The 24,485-nt window shown below is 45.4% G+C and overlaps 1 protein-coding gene across 1 annotated transcript in view; it reads right to left on the bottom strand.

Moving 5' to 3' along the window:
- Positions 1-24,485, bottom strand: part of LOC119176631 (lysine-specific demethylase 3-like) — an 89,036-nt gene that overhangs the window by 44,567 nt on the left and 19,984 nt on the right. The window contains exons 2-9 of the mRNA XM_075876324.1: positions 13,617-13,797; positions 13,164-13,537; positions 12,906-13,105; positions 11,552-12,142; positions 10,539-11,126; positions 8,024-8,417; positions 6,047-6,166; positions 5,614-5,753 (exon numbers count right to left, since the gene is read on the bottom strand). Coding sequence (XP_075732439.1) covers positions 5,614-5,753; positions 6,047-6,166; positions 8,024-8,417; positions 10,539-11,126; positions 11,552-12,142; positions 12,906-13,105; positions 13,164-13,537; positions 13,617-13,797 — 2,588 coding nt within the window. The remainder of the gene's footprint in view (positions 1-5,613; positions 5,754-6,046; positions 6,167-8,023; positions 8,418-10,538; positions 11,127-11,551; positions 12,143-12,905; positions 13,106-13,163; positions 13,538-13,616; positions 13,798-24,485) is intronic.

Here is a 24,485-nt window from a genome sequence, read left to right as displayed (position 1 = left end):
CGCGTTCTTGCTTTTTTTTTGTATGCTCTCTGGCTGCAGCTGTTTAAGCAGGCTTCTGGGGATCAGTGGCACTCATCTCTAAAGAAGGAACAAAGGAGTTAAAGGTGAGACTGTGTGGGAGACTAGAACGTTTTGGAGAGTTACCACAGTGACAGTAATACCCCAGGGAATGAATATATCTTCTCATTATCGTAGCTCCTTAAAGCAGGTGCAACGTTTCAAGAACATGTTACTTTCGAGTTCTGAGAAGGACAACTTCGTGCGCGAGAAGGTGCTGGGAATGCCAGAAAACTCAGTCACAGGAACAACACTGTTTCAAAATCAAAAAGTGAAGGTTCCGTGGGTGGCAACAATCCAGATTTCATAAGCTCCTCTGGTTTAAAGATGTCAGTGATTTGTTCAATTCACCATTTTGCACTTATGCCGCGAAGAGTCTGTTAAAGGAGTGCCGACAGAAAAGTTTGAAGGTGAGATGACTTCTGGAATACATTTGTGAGAAAACAAATGCATCATCATCACCTACGAAATATCCATAGATATTATTGCCTAGAGCATGTTGAAAATCAATTTTGAAGTGAATGTCGTGCAACTGTTCGCAAAACACTACTGCAGTTTTTGTGTAACCAAACAACCAACACCTGTGCCAAGCGTTTGTGCTAGCTGTCATGATTCTTGTAAGGGCTCTCTCTCAGCAGACCTTTTCATCAGAAAGATCGGACCGAATTGCGCGGGCCTACAAAGGCTGATGTCCTTGCCTCAGAGGTGCATATTTAGACGGTCACCCATATTTAACACATCTTAGAGCACCCAGAAAGCCTTCGTTGGGTGTTGACGCAGTGTGCATTTGCACGTGGCTTTGTGTGCTGCCGTAGCCAACTCACCTCACTCCATGCTCTCTGAAACCGAAACTGTGACTGGGTGCTATAAACACCAAAAAATAACTAACCCTCATGTGCTCGAGCAGACGCGCTTTTTATCAGAGAGAGGTGCATCGTAGAAAGAAACAAGATGCAATAATTTTTTGTAAATGCCATGGTCGTCGGCATGATATTCTCTTGGGGGGGTGGGGGTGGAGGGGGTGCAAAAAAGAAAGTGTTGCATCATGTCTGGAAGTGAGAGAGAGCCCTTGTGTAGGTTGGGTGAGGGCTTATGTGGTGAGGCTTGAAGAGCCTTTTGCACCCACCTGCCAACGCCCATAGTCAATGCTTGCAGCTGCCACGGAGGAGATGAAATTCTTCGTAGAGAAGACAAAAGCTGCCTCTAGTCAAGAAAGACATCTGAACCCTCATGTCAGGGGGAGAGGGGAGAGCGGAAGTAGCAGAGTAGAGGTGCAGTGTCGTAGAAAAATGGGGTGAAAGCTGGCACCACCTCGGGAATGCAGTGCCCAGAACATGGTGCTGGGCTGTGTCCTCAGTTGGGAGAGACAAAAAATGCGCCTTTTTACGAACACTACAAGCCAGAACAGTGACTGCTAAGCCGGAACAACTTTTACAACTAACAAAAACCGGCGGGTGTCTAGCGAAACCTTGTTCGGCCAATGGTAGCCCAGGCCAACGCCAAGGCAACTAGAAAAAGGAGGTGGATGAGGGCTTTGAAAGAAGCGAGGCGGGGCACTCTCTGGCTCCGACACTGACACTGGTAGCACATTGAAATGGTAGTACACATTTTTTTTTAGTTTATTTAAGACATATGAGAAGGCCAAACCATAAAAGTTCACCCTTCTCATTATCTCCAAGTAATTTTGAAGCAGGTTTGGAGCAATTACTAACAAAAATTACTGTATGGAACAGCATTTCTCTTTTGGAGCAGTTTGGAGCAGCCTTTTTCATTTTTCTGTGCTGTCCTCTGACATTTCGGTAGCGGCTGGGAGAACTAGCATTGCTAGAATGAAGGCCTCCGAGACCATCTGTTACTCGACTTTTCCGCTGAGGCCGGGGGCTTGCGCCATGACATCATGGAAAAGGTGAATGGGAGGAGCACTTCCATCACTGCAGTAGTTCTAATGCCCCTACAATTGTCCAGACAATTCACTTGGCCTACATTGCATCATATTACACCAATTGTGATCGTATATGTTCACAATCATGGTGACAGTTGTTCCCGGTAGTAAATGTCCCCCCCCCCCCCCCCCCATCCCATTGTCACAAAACCACAATGTCAAAGTCAGTTTGGTTCTTTTTGCGGTTTACTTGCTAGAACAAACCAACGCTTCTATTTTTTATCAATGCCAGCCAGATGCTCCTGATCTAGTTGTACACCACCTTCTCCTCTAGCCCTTTCTCACTCTCGCACATCATCTATCCTTCATAAACATATTAATATGAAGTAGTTTTTTTTGATGAGTTGTGCACAGATCCGTGGGGCAGCTTCTTGCATTCCTTGTGTTCACATTATTGGCAGTCAGGCTGCCTTTCTAAAAGATACGGTGCTTTAAGATAGCATGTCACCGATCGTGGCACTTTGAGGGCAGCCAAAGAAAGGGGAAGCGTCACAGCAACGCTACTGCATGCACTGTGCTGTGATGCGGCGGCGGCAATGCTTTGAACTAAGCCACAAAGGGGCGCGAAGGAACAAATCAGACAGACATGAAATTGGAGTGGGAAACATGCTAATCACATCTCCGGGGTAAAATTCTCGGAAGCACGTATGATGCAAGCAGTGCTACCTATCATGTAGTGTGCAACACGACCACTCCGTAAAATAAGGTAGACAGACCGCTCCCGGTGAGAAACAGGCATTTCCACTGGATGTCACAGAAATGAAAGAGACGTTGACCAAGCAAAGCAGCAGGTGTACATCGCTTGCAGCTCATGAGCATGCAAAGTCAAAATTTCTGTTTGATGTGCCCCACATAACACCTCTGCATGCGAACCGATTGAGGCTTGTTGCACACAAGGCTAATATAAACGTTTAGCGTAAACATGCAGCTTATATTTAAGCTGAGCAGCAACAAAAGAACTACCACTAATAATAAAATATTTACGGTATCTCACAGTATGATATTTACACAAAAGTATGTTAACATGTTCTGCTGCTGGAGAATTTAGTGTCCTGGAAGTTCATGTGCTTTACATACACCTCGATCATGTGGGTACATACCCAAGGTCCTTACCTAGTCCAGCTGTATCTACACACAGTAGCTTCAACCGGTCGAAAATGAACAACTGATATTTTCAGGTTTTCAGTGTGTGGAAACTTTTTCTGGTCAACATACAGCTGATCGTCTGCCTTTGTCACACTCACAGCCACAGGTTTGCGCATGCATAAGGGCGCGACGCAGCTGTTTTCATCGTGCAAAATTACTTTGACTTGATGTCAACATTATAATAGCGGGATACCACTAATAGTTGCACTTCGCTATGCAACAAATTTACAAAGCGCACAACTCAGTCATGCTTGAATGGATTCTACACAAACGTGGTCCGTCCCCATTATGTGATAGCGACGACACTGCCGAACTCTTGACGGAAGGCTGTTGGCAAAACAGTATTGGTTTCGTTCTCCCGCACAAGCAATCACTAGAGATATCTGCAAAGTATTAGATTTTTTATGGTTAAGAATAAAGATTCGATCACACCTTTTTTAGCTTAGCAATGCTGCCTTGAGCTGCCACTGGCAAGAATCAATAATCCACCTTCCATGCAAAGGCACCAGGTCATTCCGTGGGCTTATTCAGGAAGTCTGTACCCCTTTTTTGAGAAAGCGTGAGGGTCATTTTCTTTATTTTTAGTTTTCGATAATACGAAGGTTTTGCCTGGTTTCCTGAAAGTCAGATAGCAGGTGTTCCACTGTAATCACTAAGCTTTACGAGAACTTTGTTTTGACTTAGATGGTGCCTACTTTTCATAATGCTGACTGCACAAAAAAACTGGGGCAGAGGGAGGTACGACCGTCTTCTCGTACATCCCTCTATCCCAGTCTTTTTGTTCTGTCAACATGTTGAACAATCCTTATGCTGTCAGCTTCAAAAAAGCTGAAACGAAAAGTCGTGGAACCCACGAGAAGTTTCCGCAAAATTTCACTGCAATTCTTGAGCAGAACTTGTAAATGAGTAATTGGTTAGTAAGTTATATTAAAGCTGGCCTTGTGGAACTCTGAAAGTATGCACTGGTGTTCACTTCCTCAAAAATTATTGAAGTAACAGGTGAAAACTAAAGTGGAGACAAATTATTATGAACACCATTGGCCAGCTGCACGTCAATTGTGCGCACTAGTGTTCAAAATGACTTTTTTTTTTTGCAGTCATTCAGTGATTCTTTAAGTTCACCGCAAGACTTCCACACTGGGGGAGTCACAGAAAGCACTCAACATCACTTTGACTTTGCTGCACACTTTGTGGGCAGCAACCTCCTTTGGTCTTGGTGGCGTGGAATGCTTCCACTGCGATGACTAGGATTTCGTTTCCGGGTCGTATCCGTACACTCAAGTCTTGTCCTTAGTGATAATGGTGTTCATGAAGTTAGGGTCACTGCTTGTGAAATCCAGCATGTCCTGTGAGACTTCAACAAGAAGCTGCTTTTGCTCCACCAAGAGCAGTTTTGACAATATCACTAAAACTCTCTTCACGACGCAATCTTCGGTCATATTGGAATGTGCAGAGAAAGTGCTGATGCCCACCTCTTCCCTATTTCCCGGATAGTTGCACGACGGTCCCACACCACCACCGTTAACTTCATTTCAGACTGGTCATGACCAGTCATGGCTGACTGAACCGTATAGTTTGCTCCCCACCGATGTGCGCCCGTCTTAGAACCGGTTGTACCACTCGTAATTCTGTGCGCAGCTCATAGCATCGTCAGTGAAAGCCACCTTGCTCTTTCGAATGATTTACACTTGGCTGTCACCAAGTTTCTAGCAAAATTTGATGCAGGGTACCGCTCCAGTCAATCCGTCATTTTCCTTGCAACGAAAAATCGACGAGAGCACAGCACACTACCTAACTGAAATGGTGCGTCTCGGCGACTGACGGTACTCGCAGGCGGGAAAAATTAACATGTGCGCACAAAGGTTCAAAGTCGGCTGATGCAAGCGCGGTTGTTTTAAATCCATCAGGTGCCCGCAAAAAAAAAAAAAAAAAAAAAAAAGTCGGATACTTTCCTAACAGACCTCATAAACGGCTTTTTTGAAAGCCACCCAAGCGTTCTATTTGCTGAACTGCAATGAAAATCCTGTATTCCTGCCTTGACCCCCTCAGTCATCGAAAAATACCTATTAAAAAAGTGTCTTCACTTTCCTTCATTTTCCGAACACTTTCGCGGTCATTTAAGGGTCCGGGAAATTGGACGTCAACTGTGCAAAGCACGCGATCTAGCAATTACGACCATCTGCTGTTCTTTAGCATGCACTGACATTGCACAGTACACAAGCTTTCAGCGTTCCACTCCATGAAAATGCGACCGCCGCAGCTGGCATCCAACCTGTGACCTTTGGCGTTGGTAGTTGAGCACTGTAACCACTACGCCACTACAGCACATGATAGTGGCACCACTATAGTTACTAGAAGCAACAGTAGAACACAGTACAAAAGCTGCTTCTAAACACAACACACTTTGCATTAGCAAAAACAAATTAAACACGAAGTGGTAATCGTGTAAGCATGGAGGCAAGACTTGCCTTCTTAAGAAAATCTCTGATCTTGTCAGCATCACGGGCATGGTAGATGTGCCAAAGAGCACCTGGTTTCGCATTCTTTTCTCTCACCCTCTTTCGTGTCAGGACATCACATGGGCCTTCATCAATTGCGTTCAGTGCAGCTGAAAAAAGTGGAAGGTATGTTTGTTAGTAATGTTGCCAATAACTATACAGTTGAACCCCTTTATAAGAAACACACTCCGGGCAGACATTCTTGTCTTTTATATGAGGTGTCTCTTATAAGCAGGGTACTTCATATGCATTTTTTATCAACCTGTATTTTACTGTAGGTGTACTGGTGTCTCCTATACCCAATTGTCTCTTGCATCAGTGTCTCTTATAAAAAGGTTCGTCTGTAGCAGGCACTTAATGGACTGTAATCTTATAATAAAATCAACAAAACTGGCATGAGTACCCTTGATGACTTCTTCATGCTTCTGATCCTTAGGAATTCCAAGATAAACCATAATATTCACAGCATCGCTGACATCCACATGTAGGTTGGTAGTGTGTTTATTCGGGTAAAGCGCAGAGCCTGCAAGCACAGAAACAATGCAAGGTAAGGCCACAGGGCAAAACAACTGAAAAGTTGCTAGTTTGATAGAGAAAGCAAAAAAAAAAAAGTAGACAAAAACAATGTTTCACTCCACAGTTCTATTTGCAAAGAGGTCTAGACGCCATTGTGTGCTTAGAAAGAGAACAGCGTAAATAAATATTACTTTCAGTGACTTTGCAGTCTAATATAAAAATGTACAATCCATGTAGAATTCGTGAAGTAGTTTGAATTTCGAGAATATGATCTGGTATAGCTTCCTGGCACAAAATAATGCAAACGAACGGGCCAAGTACCAATCCAACTACTTTGTTGTGCAGTCAATTCTTGCTGTTTTTTTGCAATGAATTACTAATCTCAGGGCAGCTGAAGCCCTGACAGCCACAGTAACGCAACAGCTATAAAGGAGTGCTTTTCTTGGCCGCCTGCTTAACAACACATTTCAACTTATGTTTAATGAGCATGGTGTCGGCTTGTACGGATACATCCCACTTGATGGCAAGAAGCACAAGCTTTTAAAACGCTGGCATGATCAACAGTGCAAAAAAAGTGATCAAATGCATTGAGTTCTTCAGGTCTTCTTTTTTTTTTTTACGTCAGAAGCAGCACGGAATGGCTTGCACGGATACATCTCACTTGATGGCAGTGAACACAAATTTTTAAAATGCTGGCATGATCATCAAAGCAAACTAAGTGATCAAATGCATCGAGTTCTTCAGGTTTTTTTTTTTTACATGAGCAGCAGCATTGAATCGCCAGATTTGCAGATTCCAGCAGTGAGAGTCTCATGACACAAACGGTTCAATAAGCCTTTGGAATTGCATGCAATTCACTTGCAAGATAAAATACTTGTACTACCTTTTACCAGCTTTGCCACTGCCCAACCCCTCAAGATTGTACCAACTAAAATAGAAGCCACACGCTTCACTTGCAACTATCTCCCATTCGCTCACTCCTGCCCAGTACAGTTATCAGTACGTAATGTTCCCATGCTTGAGATCACTAACAGACCTCGAACAGACTGCCACTGCAACATTGTCAACAAGCTTTTGTTCAGAGTGTCCCTGCATCGGTGATACGTTACAGCTGGAAGCAAGATAAGACTAGTCACACACAGCCAAATTTTAAAAGAAATAATTTGAGTTACTGTTGCAATGCCTGACTCAATCTGATTCACATATCACTGCACTGAAATAAACCAAGAAGTTGCTTTTTCTGTACCTGTTTGTGATGATTATTCACTTGTTAGCTATGTATCATTATAGATAGTGTGGCTGCAGGGTTCTTGCTATGATGGCTACGCCTTACTTCAAGATACTGTGCATCTAATGCCACAATTGGAGAAACGGTAAATTTATAGTTAGTGTCAGCTAAAAGTGGAAACGCCACGAGGTTGTGACGGTCATATCAAGTTGTGGTGCGCATCTGGTGCTACTGCCTATTTCAGGCATTTGAACTTTTTTTGCATGCTGCAGTTCTATAAGCAGCGAAGACATGCGCTGAGGAAATACTCAGACCTGTTGTTTTGAATGTAGAAAAAAAAGTAGTAGTCTGCCAATTTTGAGGAAGGTTTGATCAAAATTGTATACAGTTAGCATTTACTTCTTTCTTAGCAAAGCTGCACTCACAAGGCACACGAGTGTTCACCATGGGTGAAAATATATAGGTACCAAGCTTGTGAAGATAAGACCCAACTGCTATTTCCAAATTATGGTATAGTGAGGACCGTTTTGTGTTTACAATGTGCCAAGTCTTATGTTAAACCCCTTCCTCAGTGGCTTCACACATACACACACCACGATGACAGAACAAAGATGTAAAAAAAAAGAATGAACGTACCATAGGCATTGTACATCTTAGGCCCAAGGTCCGGCCTAACAAAACATTCCGGCAGCCGCCCAGCCAAGTTGAAAACTCCATCTCGGTGAGTGTACTCTGGTAGTGGCAACACCTTCATGAGATCATTGAACCTGCTGGGCAGCATGTCGCTGAAGTCGTCACCAGGTGGCCAGTCCTTCAGCTTCAGCAGCATAAATTCTCCATCTTCATCTTTCATGCGCTTGCCAAAGTTCTCAAAGCCTTCCCAAAACTTCCGCATTGGCTGGTTTGGAAGGATGCTGCCATTTCGGCAATTCACCAGGTCATTTCGCACTTCACCAAAATCTCGGCAAAAACCGTCGGGGTGCCACAGTGACATATTCAAGTTCTTGCAAACGTCAGTGACCAGCACAGGCTGCAAAAGAAGCATAAAGCAATTTGATTTACCATTATTACCATATTCCGAATATTACCTTCAAGGACTGCAATACTGCAAAACATTGCATTTTATCTTATATAACATATTAACTATTACGAAGCTTCAATAGAAAGCATAAACGATAAAGAATACTAAATTTATGATGTGTAACACTTACAGAATCCCTTCTATATCTAACACTAATTTGTTCAGATATTGTGCAAGCAGCTTCTTAAAAGCGAGGCTGATATCGATAGCTGTCAACCACACTACACAACCGCAAAAAAGTCAAGTTTGCACATGCACGCTCATTGTGTATTTTGAATGCGTTTAAAAGTGAATGGCAGAACACATTCACTTCAGTGTTCCATAGAAGCAAGACCTAGAGCGACCTCTTTGATTCTTCTAGCATATGTCAAGATTACCTTGAAGTAGCACCAGTCTTACTGTTGATGAATCAAAGAGCAGCAATAATCATGGCAAGCAAAACAAGAAATGCTACAATTATGACTAGCACATGCAATTTCATTGCATTAACAAACCATTTTTCTTTCTAAAACTGAACCCCTTCATAGACAGATCTACAGAAAAGCAATGCTTGACTTTTATATGAAGCGTCTCTCATTAGCAGGGTATATATGTACACGTTTTCTTATCAATCCCAGTTTCAATGGCTCTTGGATATGCATTATACTTGCAAACTTATATCTCATCTGCCCACCTAATTGTCCGCTTCCCCCTCACACATTTGCCTTCTCTTAGAATCCAGTCAGTTACCTTCAATAACCAGTGCTTATCCCGCCTACCCACAGTGTCTTTTACGCCCAGTCTCGTAAAAAGGGGTAATTGATATCTATGAAATAAAACGCATTTTGAGAAAACTCACACTGATGTGCACGAACCAGAACTCCGAAATCTCACACGCGTCCAATGCTCAACTAGTCAAAGCAACAACGTCGCTTTAAACAAACGAGGCCGACAAAACGGCAGCAGATACAATCATAGGTAACAAAAAATGACCGTTTAGAAGCACATGCTCTGGCAGCGGACATGGATTCGAAACAAAACTACCATTTTCCAAAATCGCTGGGCAGAAAACTGCGCTCACGATGTAGCCATCATCAATAGAGACTATTAGCGGAGGGCACAGGGCTAATGCAGCAGTAAACTAATGGCAATAAAGATCTAAAAAAGGCCAGAAGCTTTTTGAAGTTTCTGTCTGAGGGATCTAGTAATGTTGCTGTCGGTCTGCGTACTATGGCACTACTTTGGCATTCAGTATTCAGTTGGCCTCAAGCGAAGCTTCGACCCGTGCTTTCCCGACAGCAGCTGTGCTCTCCCGTCCGTTCACACATGTTCCATGAAGACCTGTGCGAGTTCTTTTGACAGAAATTGATTTTGCTAGTTGTACTGACGACGGAAAATTTCGCGATTTATGAGTATTTGCGCGCCCTCCTTGAGTCTCGCATCTTCTACTGTAGTTGGTAAACCCTACCGATGTGTGTTCGGTCATGCACAGCTCCCAAAATTAAATGTTTGAAGGATGAAAAAATTCTATAACCATCAAGGAATCTTGTTGCACGTTAATATTGAAGGGTATTATAAGGACTTTAGGAATCCATACAAACTAAATTAAACACTGCTCCATGTTGCCTTGTACACTGCGAAACACTACAAAGCAAGAGTATGCATAAAACACTCTTTATGCATGAAGACACTGCCAAGTACTACAGCATAACAGGAGCTACATGGCTGGTGGGCACTCTGCAGTTCAATAGAGAAAAGAAAGATCTGGTCTTTTTACGTTATCACAACTTCCTGATCAAGATAAAAAAAAAAAGAAACACCCCAAACTGTAAATAACAAAAACACCACTGTAGTTTTACATAGATTAAAGGCACAATCAAAGGCACTCTATCACCTTTTAATTCTGTACGAGGAATACCGCAGTGCCTCTGGAAAGCTGTGGGGTCAGAGCAGTTTTCCAGAAAATGTATAACCATGCCCGTGCAATGACGAGTCTCCAGGGTGAATGGGAGGGTTGGCAGGTATGCAGTAATCTTCAGAAAGCATGCTGAATAATACGCTCAATGTAGAGAATGCACCACATGCACTAACCTGGCCTCGCTTCCACTGCTCTTGGAATAATGTCAAGTTGAGCTCGTTTCTTGGATCATGGAGTACAAGCAACTTTCCATCGCAGAGCCATGAATGGGGAACCTTGGGGTAAAGGAATGAGCTCTCGGCTAGGCTGCAGACACGTACAGGCAAGACTTCAGGACCTTTTTGTGCGCTGGGGTGTCGGCAGAAACGCACCAGCTGCTGTTCATCTTCCTTCCCCACCGTATGCTGCACTGCTGTTGCTACTACTTCATCCAACTGGCTCTTAGCACTGCCACCAGTAGGGCGGATGAGGTGTTCACGCAGTGTGGAAAAGTCTTCACCCTTCTCGTCATCACCAGCTTCAGTCGCCTGCTGCTGATCACTTTTGTCATCAATTCTGCTAGAGGAGAGCAGTGCTACATCTGCGAAGTCCGACAGTCGAGAGCCTCCGTCATACCACCTATAGCTGTCACCTACAGCACCAGAGGACGTTTTGGCGCCGTCTTTCACAGCTTGCTTTTGGCATTTTCCAGCACTCCTCGTTTCATCGCTGACTCCACTGCTTTCCTCAGAGAAGCTCTTCTTGACGGAACTCATGAGTTGCTGCAAAAACACAAGATCAAGATCATCACTCTGAAAGATACTAGAAAAAGGAGAAAAGAACTTCAAAATTGGCTCTGGAAGTCTATTTCGATGCAGATGACCACTGTTTTAAGGGGAGACACTGGTGTTAAATATCAACTTTAGTTACAAGATACTGTAATGAAATTATGTATGTATATGGGTTTCTTCCTCCTGTATTCAAAAATGCCATTGGTTTTAATGTTTTTCAATTAGTTATACTATGGGAAACTGCTTCAGATCTCGCTTTAGGAAGGCGGCGCTCGGCCCTGTGCAACACTGATGGCGCCATGCCCGTGCAATGACGAGTCTCTGGGGTGAATGGGAGAGTTGGCATGTATGCAGTAATCTTCAGAAAGCATGCTGAATAATACGCTCAATGTAGAGAATGCACCACATGCACTAACCTGGCCTCGCTTCCACTGCTCCTGGAATATGGCCAAGTTGTGCTTGTTTCTTGGATCATCATGTTCAAGCAACTTTCCATCGCGGAGCCACGAATGGGAAACCTTGGGGTAAAGCAGTGAAGTCTCGGCTAGGCTGCAGACACGTACAGGCAAGACTTTACAACCTTTTCGTGGGCTGGGAAAGCGTCGGGGGAAATGCACCAGATGCTGTTCATCTTTCTTGCCCACCAAATGCTGTACTGCTGTTGCTACTACTTCATCCAACTGGCTCTTAGCACTGCCACCAGTAGGGCGGATGAGGAGTTCACGCAGTGCGGAAAAGTCTTCACCCTTCTCGTCATCACCAGCTTCACTCGCCTGCTGCTGATCCCTTTTGTCATCAAATCTGGTAGAGGAGTGCAGTGCTACATCTTCCAAGACCGACAATGGAGAGCCTCCGTTACACCCCCTATAGCTGCCACCTACAGCACCAGAGGACGTTTTGGCGCCATCATTCACAGCTTGCTTTTGGCATTTTCCAGCACTCCCCGTTTCATCGCTGACTGCACTGCTCTCCTCAGAGAAGCTCTTCTTGACGTAACTCATGAGTTGCTGCAAAAACACAAGATCAAGGAGCAACATAATAATATTATCTAACAGCTTTACATCATCACTCTGAAAGATACTAGAAAAAGGAGAAAATAACTTCAAAATTGGCTCTGGAAGTCTATTTCGATGCAGGGTGACCACTGTTTTAAGGGGAGACACTGGTGTTAAATATCAACTTTAGTTACAAGATACCGTAATGAAATTATGTATGTATATGGGTTTCTTCCTCCTGTATTCAAAAATGCAATTGGTTTCAATGTTTTTCAATTAGTTATACTAAGGGAAACTGCTTCAAATCTCGCTTTAAGAAGGCGGCGCTCGGCCCTGTGCAACACTGATGGCGCGCGCAATGTTTGAACGAAGTTTGTTCCTTTCGGGGCATTTCACTGCTGCCTTAGCGCTTTGGAGGCCCATTTTATCACGTTTCCCAACCAAACTTAGCGTTGATAATTTGAGAGCAGGTGCTCAGAAATGCAAACGCCCTGAAAATAGGCTCTGCAAAAAAGTCTCTTTTTGGCCATTATTGATTGCTCCAAGACCCGTGTCTCCCCTTGAACAACAGTACACGCACGTAAACAAGCACCTTTTAGCAAGGATTCAACCTGTAACCTTACGAAGAACCGCCTGCTTTCATGGCTACCAAGTACAGCCAAGCATGTTCTCAAAGATGGAACGCAAACTTGCAGAAAGACAGCACAGTATTACAACACTTGAGCTAATTTTTATAAGATATCTATTTTTAATAGTAATTATTATTATAACCCACTTTCATATGCGTAATATAGGAGCTTGTCTCGTAGTCATTCTTCCTCTCCGGGCGTCTCAAGTGCAGGCTCTCGCTGACGTTGCAAAAAGCCTTGCTAGGTATTATTTGTGTCATCATCAGTTTATTCTGCTCATGTGGCTGTCGGTTGGCACACAGGAGCCACTGGAACTCATCTCTGTCTTTCGGGGGTGTGTCCTCAGCTGAAAAGGCAAAACAGTATAAGTAATAAACCATGGAACCATGGTATAAATTACCAACCTTTCACTATGCCATTCTTCTTTGCCTTGTAGCAGTCTACACACACCACAAAACCGCACTTGCGACACACCCAGTGAATGTTGAAGAGAGTTGTCTCACAGACATCACACATTTCAAGCACACCTTGCACAACGCGCTTCCACGATATGGTCTTATCTTCGCCCATGTGTAGAGACTGCGCTTCCCTCTCTTGCTCCACGAGATCACAAAACTGGTCGCCCACATGGGACAGTATGATATTTGCGGTGTTAACATCTAAGTCTTTAGGTGTATGATCCAATGAAGGCAGCCACAGCTTTAAATCTTCTTCTGAAGCATCACATGGTTCCGAGAAGCCACCACTGAGCACAGTGCCATTCTTGCCAAAGCGTAGCCTGGAAGTAAAAGTGTGCCAAATGAGCAACTTAAAAATTATCTATTCTTTAACAACACTTTGATGTCACTGCAACTTACTTTCTGAATGCGTAGAAGCGACAGAAAATGTTTGGCATTTTCTTGTCCCTCTGGTCTGACATCATCCTACACTCTCTACACATGGACAGCTTTGGAGCAACATCATAACACGACGAATCCTGCAGAAATAGCTTGCTCGACTTTTTCAATTGGGCAATAATTGGCTTTTCTGCTGAACATCCTAATAAAAAGATAAAATGTCATCAAACAGAGTAATTAGAGCTTTGTTTGATATGCATCGATGAACGCAAACAACATTTAAGACCACTTGCACATGTGAAGCAAAGCCCATGTGCATCATACACAGTTTTAGTAGGAGGCTGTTGCTTCATTTACTCAGTGCTTGCATCACCCTAGTAGCTATGTAAAATTGATATGCACTTTTTCTTCCCTTTAAAGACCCCCAGGCTACCCTTTTGACAAAACCATGAATTTCAGTACGCCCGAAAATCCCCAAAGCCAAACAAGGCAGTGCTATGCGCAGCGGGTATGCCACTATATGAAAAAATGTGCCCTTGTGTCTCTCCAGTCTTTTACAGTACCACGCCCGCTCAATCTCCTCCTTTGGTACGGCCCGCCGAATGCTCCTCTTCGCCTGTGAGAGCGCTAGTTCCCTTTCCACCCGCCCCATCGGCTGTGGTGCTAGCTATTGGCGACACAGGTGTTTCTGCCAATGCTTCCTTCAGCTACAATGCTCTATCTGCGTCGGTAGTTTTGCGTGTTTCTGATCAGTGCTTTGTCATGCTCTCTTGAAAAGGCTGCATCACTTTAGGTGGATTAGTGGCCGATAACTGAGTGACACATATTAGTGCAAGACTTATGATGAATGCAGCAAACAAGGCTATCCCATTCGTGCGGCTAAAGCCCGTGTACTATGCGATGTCACTGCACGATAAAGAACTCCAGAAGGTTGAAAATATCCTAGCCATTTTAAATGGCCAATATCATATCGTGGATTTGGCACGTAAATATTACTATTATTATTTATGTTATTATAAAGAATGGCGTCCTCGGTGAAAGAGTGGCTAGGGTGCTTGACTGCTGACCCACAGCGCTCATTAAAGAATACGAGATGGTGTAAATTTCCAGAGCCCTCCACTACGGCATTTCTCATATTCGTATAGTGCCTTTGGGACGAAAAACCACACATATGATTAATAACGAAGAGTAGGATTGCATCTATATCGTTCATAGCACGAGCAGGAGGTAGAACAACGTACGTAGAAGTCACGGAAGGGGCCGGTGGTGAAGACGATGGTTGTTCAACCTGTGACATGGTTGGAACTATAATGATGTGGCTGTTGCGGACCTTCGTGATTAAGACAGGAAAGTACCCAGCACCTCTGCCACAAAGATGTTACGTAAAAATGACACGAGGCATGTCTATTTAGAATCTATATTGACACTGATAGGTATAGCATGGACTAAGATGGAGGACAGCACGCACAACCGACAGACCACTTCCTCCTTGTCGTCTTTTGACCGCTGATATTTCAGCTACGTAGCAATATAGTTGTTTTGGGACGTAAAACTACACATATGAATAATGACGAAGTGTTGCATTGCATCTATATCGTTCATTCACTGAGATTTACTTTTTTTACGGGTTAATTCAAACCCACTAATATCCAAATTTACCCCTGAATATTGACGATAGTGGGCTATATTTAGATTCTGAGGTATGTATTTTGAAGACATAGGTGCACTGGTAAAAAATTATTGGAGGAAGCCTAACGACATTGTCCATAGCAAGGAACTACTTTTTTCTCAGGTTCTCTAAAAAAAAAAAAACTCCACATCAGTATATTGTCGCGAAGGCAATGTCTCACAAAAAGATTTTTCTTTTTCAGCTACAGCTGAAGTTTGTTCTTTGCCAGATGCTCTTGTTAGAAGCGCTATTTAACGACTTGTCTCGAGGAGGGCGCCTCCAGAAAGAATGAGAGTCTGAACAGAAAAAGCTGCATCCGGTCGGTCACTGTGCCCGCTTCGCTTCAAACCAGGCACTGCACCGTCCTCCCGACCGAGCTGCAGAAATTAGGCACCTTTCTCCTCTTCTAACCACTATCACCACCACCCAAAACGAGCGAGCCGCCGCTCGCGTCCTCCGGGCAATCAGGGAGCGACATTTAAGCACTTGCTTGCGCGTCAAGGCCGTTTTAGAGAATGTGCCCGTTTCAAAAACCTGCTACAGTTTTGTTAGGAGGCAGGCTTCACGCGACCATGAAAACTCGTGTTGGCATTGGTTATTCTCGGCTTGCCCGATTGGTCTACGCACCCGTGGATACTGGAAAACCCTATTTAACCAGCTACTCGGGTCCTTTTTGGAGTGAGTGGACTTGGGGTCAACAGCGCATCTTACCACCAGAGACCAGTCAGGCAAGCCGAGGGGTATGTCATCATTTTCCATGTTTCGTATTTACTTAGTGCATAGTGGAAATTTAAGTTGTATTAGATAAATAAACCCCCAATGAGTGCTCCCAGACTTCGTGTCCACCTGTCAACGCTTGCCTGTGCGAAATTGCTCCCACGCTTTTTTGTCTCGACGGTCTTCAGATGTGTCTAGCTTAGACAACCCCGAAGTTTCGCTACAATATGTTCGTAGTTAGACCGATGTTCTCTGCATGAGGTGAGGCAATATCTGATATGCTTGCGGCAGGCAAGCGCGTAGCCAGAATTTTTTTTTTTTTTTTTTTTTTTGGGGGGGGGGGGGTGGCTTAATTTCAGGGAGGGAATTTTCTTGCACGTGCCATGACAGAAAAAATAGTAGGGGGGGGGGGCACAGGCCCAGTATAGCACCCTGAGGCTTGCGGTAATATGTCGAAGCCAATCATACACAACTATAATTAGCCCAACAATTGCTTATTTACATGTTACATGTAGGTGGTTCCTCCGTACATGTTCTCCATTAGATGCACACGGTGTGTTTGGCTGTCTGATTGAAGCAATTAAGAAAGCAGAATTTCCTCACCTTGATCTCACTAGTACGAGAACTAAACATTGCATTATTAACGTCATTGGGAATAATTATAATGTACTGGCTCTAAATTCAGAATCAACTAAGTAGCTGAGGTTTATGTGTATATTATTTATAAAGATATACTGTGCATATTTATTAGCGCGTTGGGACGGATTTATTTCCACGACATATATCTGGGTATATTGTGAATCGGACAATGATCAGTAATGGTTGTTTTTATAAACATATACTGAGCGTTTTTATTTGCGTGTATGGATTGGATAAACTTTTATTTGGTCCTCCAAAACCCAGATCACTGTGTTGCGGGCAGCTCCCACGTGGGGACTGAGATGCCAAGCTCCTCAGCCGCCTCGCGGGCTTGGTGGACAGCCCAGAGCTGATCTGCCAAGGATGAGCTGCGGATTGCCGCCTCCTATCTGGCAGAGGTGATGTGCGATAAATGAGCGAATTTGGTGCACTGCCAGAGCATGTGTTCTAATGAAGCTATTTCCCCACAATGTGGACAAAGATTACTTGGATATAGGTCAGGGTACATGATGTGTAACATTTTCAAAGTAGGGTACATCCGCGTTTGCAAAAGCCTTAATGTAAGTGCTTGGGACCGGGTTAGATTTTTGTGAGGTGGAGGAAAAATCCTTCTAGACAGGTAGAAATGTTTAGTGAGCTCGTTATATGTTGTAAGAATTTCCCGGTTATCCCCTTCACCGCTAGAACGCATCCCCGGGGAGGCGCGGTTGGAGAGTTCTCGCGCCGCCTCGTGTGCTGCTTCGTTGAGATTGGGAGGGGAATCGTTGATTTGTCCAAGGTGAGCTGGGAACCAACTCAGAAGATGATGTGTTATGTTCTTGCCTTGCAGTATTTTTAGCGTTTGTTCACAGACCGTCCCCTTGGCGAACGCCCGTAGTGCTGCCATGGAATCACTGTAGACCACTTCAATGTTATCCATCTTGAGTGCTAAGGCGATGGCCACTTGTTCCGCAATGATTGGGTCTTTCGTCCTGACCGTCGCTGAGTTGACGACATGGCCAGCCCCATCGACTACCACTGCCACAAACGCTTTCCCATTGGCGTAGGAAGCCGCGTCAACAAATACGACCCCTCGTTCCTCGTTCGAGACTTGACGAAGTATAGTCCTGGCCCTCGCTACTCTTCTTCCGACGTTGTGTTCTGGATGCATGTTTCTCGGTATAGGAGATACCGTGATAGTCTCCCTGATGTTGTCAGGGATATCATTGTAATTGCGTCTGATTGCTATTGGGTTTTGGCCCAGCTCCTGCAGGATCATTCTCCCCGACCTTGTAGTAGATAACCTTGCAAATTGTGCTCTCTCTTGGGCTTCTGCTATTTCTTCGAGCGTGTTGTGTATGCCAAGCTCAAGCAGACGCTCGGTGCTGGTATGTATGGGTAGGCCCAGGACCTTCTTGATAACTTTCCTGAGGAGCACATTCAGTGTCTCGGACTCTGCTCTTGACCAGTTGTGCATTGCTGCCTCGTATGTGAAGTGACTTAGAACAAACGCATGCATCAACCTGATGAGGTTGTCTTCCTTGATCCCATTTCTTTTGTTGGCCACTCTGCGTATGAGGTGCACCGCACTGTCTGTTTTCCGAGTTAACTTGGCTATAGATTTGCTGTTGGCGCCGGTAGACTCTATCAGCATTCCCAGGACTTTGATGGAGTCGACCCTCTGGATGGCATCCCCTTGATTTGTACGGAGATGGATGTCTATCTGGTTTAACGGCTTCCATCCCCTGGGCTTTGGTCCCCGGCGTGCAGTCCGATAAAGCAAAAGTTCTGACTTACTCGAGGAGCACTTGAGCCCGGAAGGGCGAAGGTAGTCTTCTACGGTGTCAATCGCCTCTTGCAGAGCGCTCTCAATCTGCCCCTCGCTTCCACCTGTGCACCAGATGGTAATGTCATCTGCGTAGATGCTGTGCTTCAATCCTTCAATGCTCGATAATTTCTTTGACAGTCCAATCATGGCAATGTTAAACAGCATTGGTGAAATCACTGCCCCTTGTGGCGTGCCCCTTGCTTCTAGTTCGATTTCTGCGGTCTCGATATCTGCAATCTTCATCACGGCTTTCCAATCTGTAAGAAAGGACCATACGTAGTCATAGAAGGCTTTCCCTAGACCAAGCTTGGAAATTGCTTCGAGTATGAATGAGTGGTGGATGTTGTCAAACGCTTTTTCTAGATCTAGGCACAGAATGGCTCTCACGTCTCTGGTTTCATTGTCAATGACCTGGTGTTTGATAAGCTTCAATGCATCTTGTGTGGATAGCCCTGCCCTGAATCCAACCATATTGTGTGTATATATGTTGTTATCTTCCAAGTACTTGTTTATCCTGTGCAGTATGGCATGTTCTGCGACCTTGCCGATACATGATGTCAAGGATATTGGCCTCATGTTGTCCAAGTTAGGGGGCTTTCCTGGCTTAGGAATAAGGATCGTGCTGACCAGCTTCCACTGCTCTGGCACCCTGCCTTCTTTCCATGCTGAATTGATCATATCCCTCAGGGTTTCAATTGAATCGTCATTAAGGTTACGCAGGGCCTTGTTTGATATACCGTCCGGACCAGGGGCCGACCTGCCGTTGAGATCATGCAAGGCTCTTCTGATCTCCTCGATGTTAAAGTCGCCCTCAAGACCTGGATTTGGCGTGCCCTGGTACTGTCTACTTGGTGGTGCCAATCCTCTTTTGATTGGGAGGTACTTATGCACGAGCTGCTGGACAACTTGCTGTTCTGTAGTGCGCCCTATCTCTTTATGCAAAATTCGAGCGATGACATGCTTTTGATTTGTTTTGGTAATGTTTTCGTTGAGGAGATGCTTTAACATATTCCATGTCTTGCCATTGCGCATCTGACCATCGACGGAGTTGCAGATTTCGTCCCATTGCTGCCTCGATAGTGCGCGACAATGTTCCTCGACTGATCTGTTTACCTCAGCTATCTTCTTCCTCAGTCTTCGGTTCAGGCGCTGACCCTTCCAACGGTTCAGTAGTGCTTGCTTTGCCTCAAGAAGATGAGCAAGCCGGCTATCCATTCTTTCAACCGGAAGATCTGTGGTAATGGTGGAGGAGACGGATTTGATGTCATCTTTAATCTGTTTGACCCACTGCTCCAAGCCTTGTCTGTGGCCATCTTGTTCCCTTTCCATCCTTATCTTCCTGAACTTATCCCAGTCTGTGAAGTGGAATTCTCTCTGCTTTTTACGCTCCATGGAGAAGGTAGTGGCAAGAATGCAGTGGTCACTCCCTAGGTCTACAGCAAGGTTCATCCACTGGGCCTTCTTGATGTTCCTTACAAATGTAAGGTCCGGGGTGGAATCCCTGCAGCAAGATGTACCAAGCCTTGTTGGTAGGCTGGGGTCTGTGATTAGGGTGAGATCAAGTTCACTGGCACTTTGCCAAAGTCGATTTCCTTTCCCAGTGTTGTACTTGTAACCCCATGTATGATGAGGGGCGTTGAAATCACCTGCTATGACGAGTGGACATTCCCCGGCGATATTAACAGCTTTCTTTAGAACCGTCTTGAACCCTTGCTTTTGTTCCTTTGGACTGCTGTATATATTAAGAATGAAAATGCTCTGACGGTTGCTGGTACCCGGCACGATCTCTACCAAGACGTGTTCCAATCGGCCTGCTTCTATCTTGAGGTCATGGGTTACGTGCGTTAGTTTGTTGCATACGAAGGTGCAGACTCCCCTCCCTTCAGTATCCCCTATTACAGGCCGGAATCCAGGCAACGTTGCTTGCGGTGAAAGGGTCTCTTGTAATAATATAATATGAGGCTTTTCTTGGCTGCTCCTGATATACTGCTGCAGGGTTGCCTTCTTTTTAAGGTAACCTCTACAGTTCCATTGCCAGATACGAAATGCTTCACGTAGCGCTGCCATCATGGTTATTACATGGGTGGCCAGAGCCTGATGCTGCACCTGTCGACAGGTTTGGTACCACTAGTATTGGTGGCCGAAGGGGTGAGCTTGGTGCATGAGGAGGCCTTGCTGTGTTGTGCAGATATGATTCGACCTTTGTAATGCGCAAAGTCATATGCTCTTCCAGTGCCGCCACGCTTGATTGTAGCCTACCCATCTGCTCGCTAAGATTGGCTACTACTTTGCTGAGCGTGTCAAACACCTCTTTCATATCTGACATGGTCGTTTGGTTGGCTTCCACGTGTTCTGCCATGACTGCCCTCTTTTTCGCGGTTCTCGAGTCCCCCACGTTTTCAGCCACAGGGACATCAACTGGCTGAGGCATTGGCTGTGAAGATTGCGCGCTGGTTAGCTTAGTGAGATGAATTTTTATTTCCTTTAACTCAGCTGATAGCCTCTCATTTGATTTTGTAAGTCTCGCGTTTTCTTGCTCTAGCTGTGCAATTCTATCATGCTCTGGCAGCTTACCTGTCATCACCTCTGCCCCGCCGTTGCGCACTCGCTCAGCCCAGCTGCCTTTCGAAGTAACTGCAGGCGTCCTCCCCGGATGTGAAGCCGTGATCTCGAACTGAACGCCAGGTAGCTGGCTGTTCGGGTGCCGCCCAGGCTGATCCCGACCCTGATGGTGACCTTGAGAACACGAGCGCCCCCGTGATTGGGAGCGGGCCTTGGGTCTAGAACCTCTTCTGGAACGCGACCTCCCCCTGGAGTGGGGCCGCCTTTCCTGTTCTTGTGTAGTCTGGATGCTCTGGGTCCCGTAGGCTGGAATAAGCTGCTTGTCATTGATGTCTGGACTCTATGTGATTGATGCGTCCCGGGCTTCTGCGGCTGCTCGCGATCTTTCCCAACGTCTGCGTCTGACGACGTATGGCACTAAGAACCTGTTCTTGCACTCCTTGTCTGTCGTGGGATGGTGACCGTCGCACAGCCTGCATCTTGGATTGCACTGGTGCAGGCTATCTGGGTTCTTGATTTCGCAGCCTCTGCAGATTGTTTCAGCTGGGTTCGGACAGACGTCAGCCCGATGTCCCAGCTTTCCGCAGACGTAACAAATATCGATGTTCTTGCGGTAAAGGGAGCACTGCAAAAGTGAAGGTCCATATCTCACGAATCTGGGCACCTTGTGTCCTTCGAACGCTATGATGATTGTCCCGGTGTCCTTGATTCTCTTCGCCTGCAGCGCGAGCGGGTTGTTCGCGTTCACAATCTTTCGGGTCAAAATGTCCTGAGTATCGCTTACGGGGATCCCGCGAATCACTCCTTTACAAGTGTCGTGGGGTGCCGCGGCGTACGCGCTAACCTCGAAAACTTTGCCTCCAATGTCAATTTGCTTGACCTTGAGGTATCTTGAAGCTCTGTCTTGGTCCGGAGTGCTTGCCACCATAATGTTCTGCTGCAAGTTGGAACAGATGATGTCCTGCATGGCCTCTTCCTCTTTGACGCCGGCCGCCAGTACTATCGCGTCTGCCACGGCTCCAGTGCCAATTCTCGAGATATTTAATCCTCCACGTGGTCGTAGCACAATTTTGCTGAAGTCCTTAGGTAGTGGCGGCATGCGTCCAGCTCGCACGATTGTATGCTTGGTGTCATACCTACTACGACTGGCTCGAGCGTCTCCCGCAACGCCGGCCTCGGTCGAACCCTTGGCAGCAGGAACGCTAACCGCGGCTTGCTTATTCCTTGAGCGTCTCGTTTCGGCTTCCTTCCAACCCATTTCTTCCGTGCAATCCTCTGGAGAGATGTCCTCTCCATCTACTTGGTATTCCATTCTCAGTTGCAGATACTGGAATGCGCAGAGCGTTGAGTCGCGTTGGCGCCGGGCCGGCGCATCGGCGACAATCGCCTCCTTGGTTAGGCCTAAATCCCCCGGTGGCGTTGCCGTGTAAAAATGTCCCGAAAAACGGTTTAAAAGTCCACTCACCGGCACAAAGGTGGTATCTGCTGATTTCTTAAGAACTTAGGCACACGATGAGAGTAAAAACTTGGCGACAAATTCGTGAATACCACAGGAAAGCATTCTTGAAAGCAGGAGCCGATCTTCGCGCGTCCGCACTGGTCGGCACCTAGAGCGTCCTACCCTTATTTGCGTGTAGTGACGTATGTATTTATTCCCGCTACCTATATGCAGGTATCATGTGAATCGCACAGTTATAAGTAAACATTCTTTGTAACTAGTCACATATAGACAATTTATCAGTCAGATGTTTCAAGATGTGACAAACTGAGGACTTTGCAGAAAAGAGGTTTCCAAAAATGTCTGAGCATAATTTCTACCTAGATACTAAGAACTACACCCAGATGGTCAGGAATAGACTCAGTAGCTTCTTCATAACAGCAGTATTGCATACCAAATGATGGAAGAATATGACTGTCACAAAATAGGGAGGATGAGTGAGGTTACACCTTCGCAGGACGCGGTGCAAGCAGGTGCAAGTGCGAATATGGATGAATGGATGAACTGATATGGCTGTACCCTTAAGATCAGACGGTGGCTAATGCCACCTAGCCGTAATACTCAGTGAACAAAAACTAAAATTTATTATTTTCTTTCCTTAAATTAGTGAAGGACTGGAACTCTGCAGCGAGGGATTCAATTTTCACTCGTGTCTTGATTGTAGCCACCAATCAGATAACCTCCTTCTAGTTATTTCTATCCGCTTAAATTTTATTATGCCCTTCCTGTCTCTAAACCCCCCGTGCATTTAAAAACTCTGCGCCATCATCCTGAACTATAAGGTGAAGCCCTTTACAGAACAATATCAAGTGATCAGCAGTTTCCTCCTCTTCTCCACACACACTGCATGCAGTGTCTACCCTTTCATATTTGGCCCGATAAGTCCTGGTTCGCAATACTCCCGTCCTAGCCTCAAACAGTAGAGAGCTACCCCCCAGAATTATCGTAGATCCCTTCCTTCGCAATTTCCAGGTTAAAAGTTCGATATATACCTAGTACCGACTTTTTAATGATGCCTATTCTCCACATGTCGGTCTCCGTTTCCTTCACCCTCTTTTTAACCGATAGTTTATTTTTTGGTTTGGCCCCCTGCTATTTTCTAGGTATTTACCCGTCGATTTTCTGGTTCGCTTCCTCCATTTTGTATCAACACCCCTCATGCACAAATAGCTGAAAACCTTCTAGCACAGCGCTCCTCTCGCAATTCTCTCAATCGCTCCTCAAATTTTATCTTGCTGCTAGCTTCGAATGATGTCCATCCCATACAGTCGACGTTCGATTTCTCGGATGCCTGATTTTTCGAACTCATCTGTGACACCGTCAAGTTCCTCATTGACTCTGAGTCAATGTATTAAAAAGTCCGACACTCCGGACGCTTATAGCCTTAGCACCAGATTTCCCAGACTTTTTACTTTTAACCGCCGGTCTAAAGTCACCACCAACACCGCCATTTTGGTTGTTTTTATATCCTCGAACCCGCCATACTCGCATTGCAGGTATGGCCAGCAGCACCACCACCAACCACTGCACCTCGCCGCAGCTGCCATAACCTCAAAACCGCACATGTCAATCCGTTGCCAGCCGTAGCTTACCGGCTTAGCCAAGCCAAACCTCGTTGAGTTCGTTCATGTGTTGTTTTCTCAGCTCTGCGATCATGTCTGCGATTGATCATTTGCTGCTGCGCACTATCTTCAGTGATTATGTTTCCGACCTTCAGCATACGCCGAGTTCCTAGCTGTTTCGTGCTGCACTTTTCGTAGAGCAGATTCGCCGTTTACAGCGATGGCTCTGACTGCTCCTTCGTTTTCCTCCGCACCTTCGAAGTGCACAAAGCCCCCTAGTTGGCTCACGATGGAGAAGATAGCCGCCATCATTGAACGGGTCCAACGCAATCGGTCGCAGGCAGAGGTGGGGAGGGAGTTGGTAGTTTCGAAGCAAACTGTTTCGGACTTCATCAAATTAAGACGAAAATCTTGGAAGTAGCTGCCAAATCAACTG

This window comes from Rhipicephalus microplus, chromosome X (assembly GCF_043290135.1).
Source record: "Rhipicephalus microplus isolate Deutch F79 chromosome X, USDA_Rmic, whole genome shotgun sequence".
Lineage (NCBI taxonomy): Eukaryota > Metazoa > Arthropoda > Arachnida > Ixodida > Ixodidae > Rhipicephalus > Rhipicephalus microplus.
Note: the sequence above shows the minus strand (reverse complement) of the source record. Positions and strands in the feature narration are given on the sequence as shown.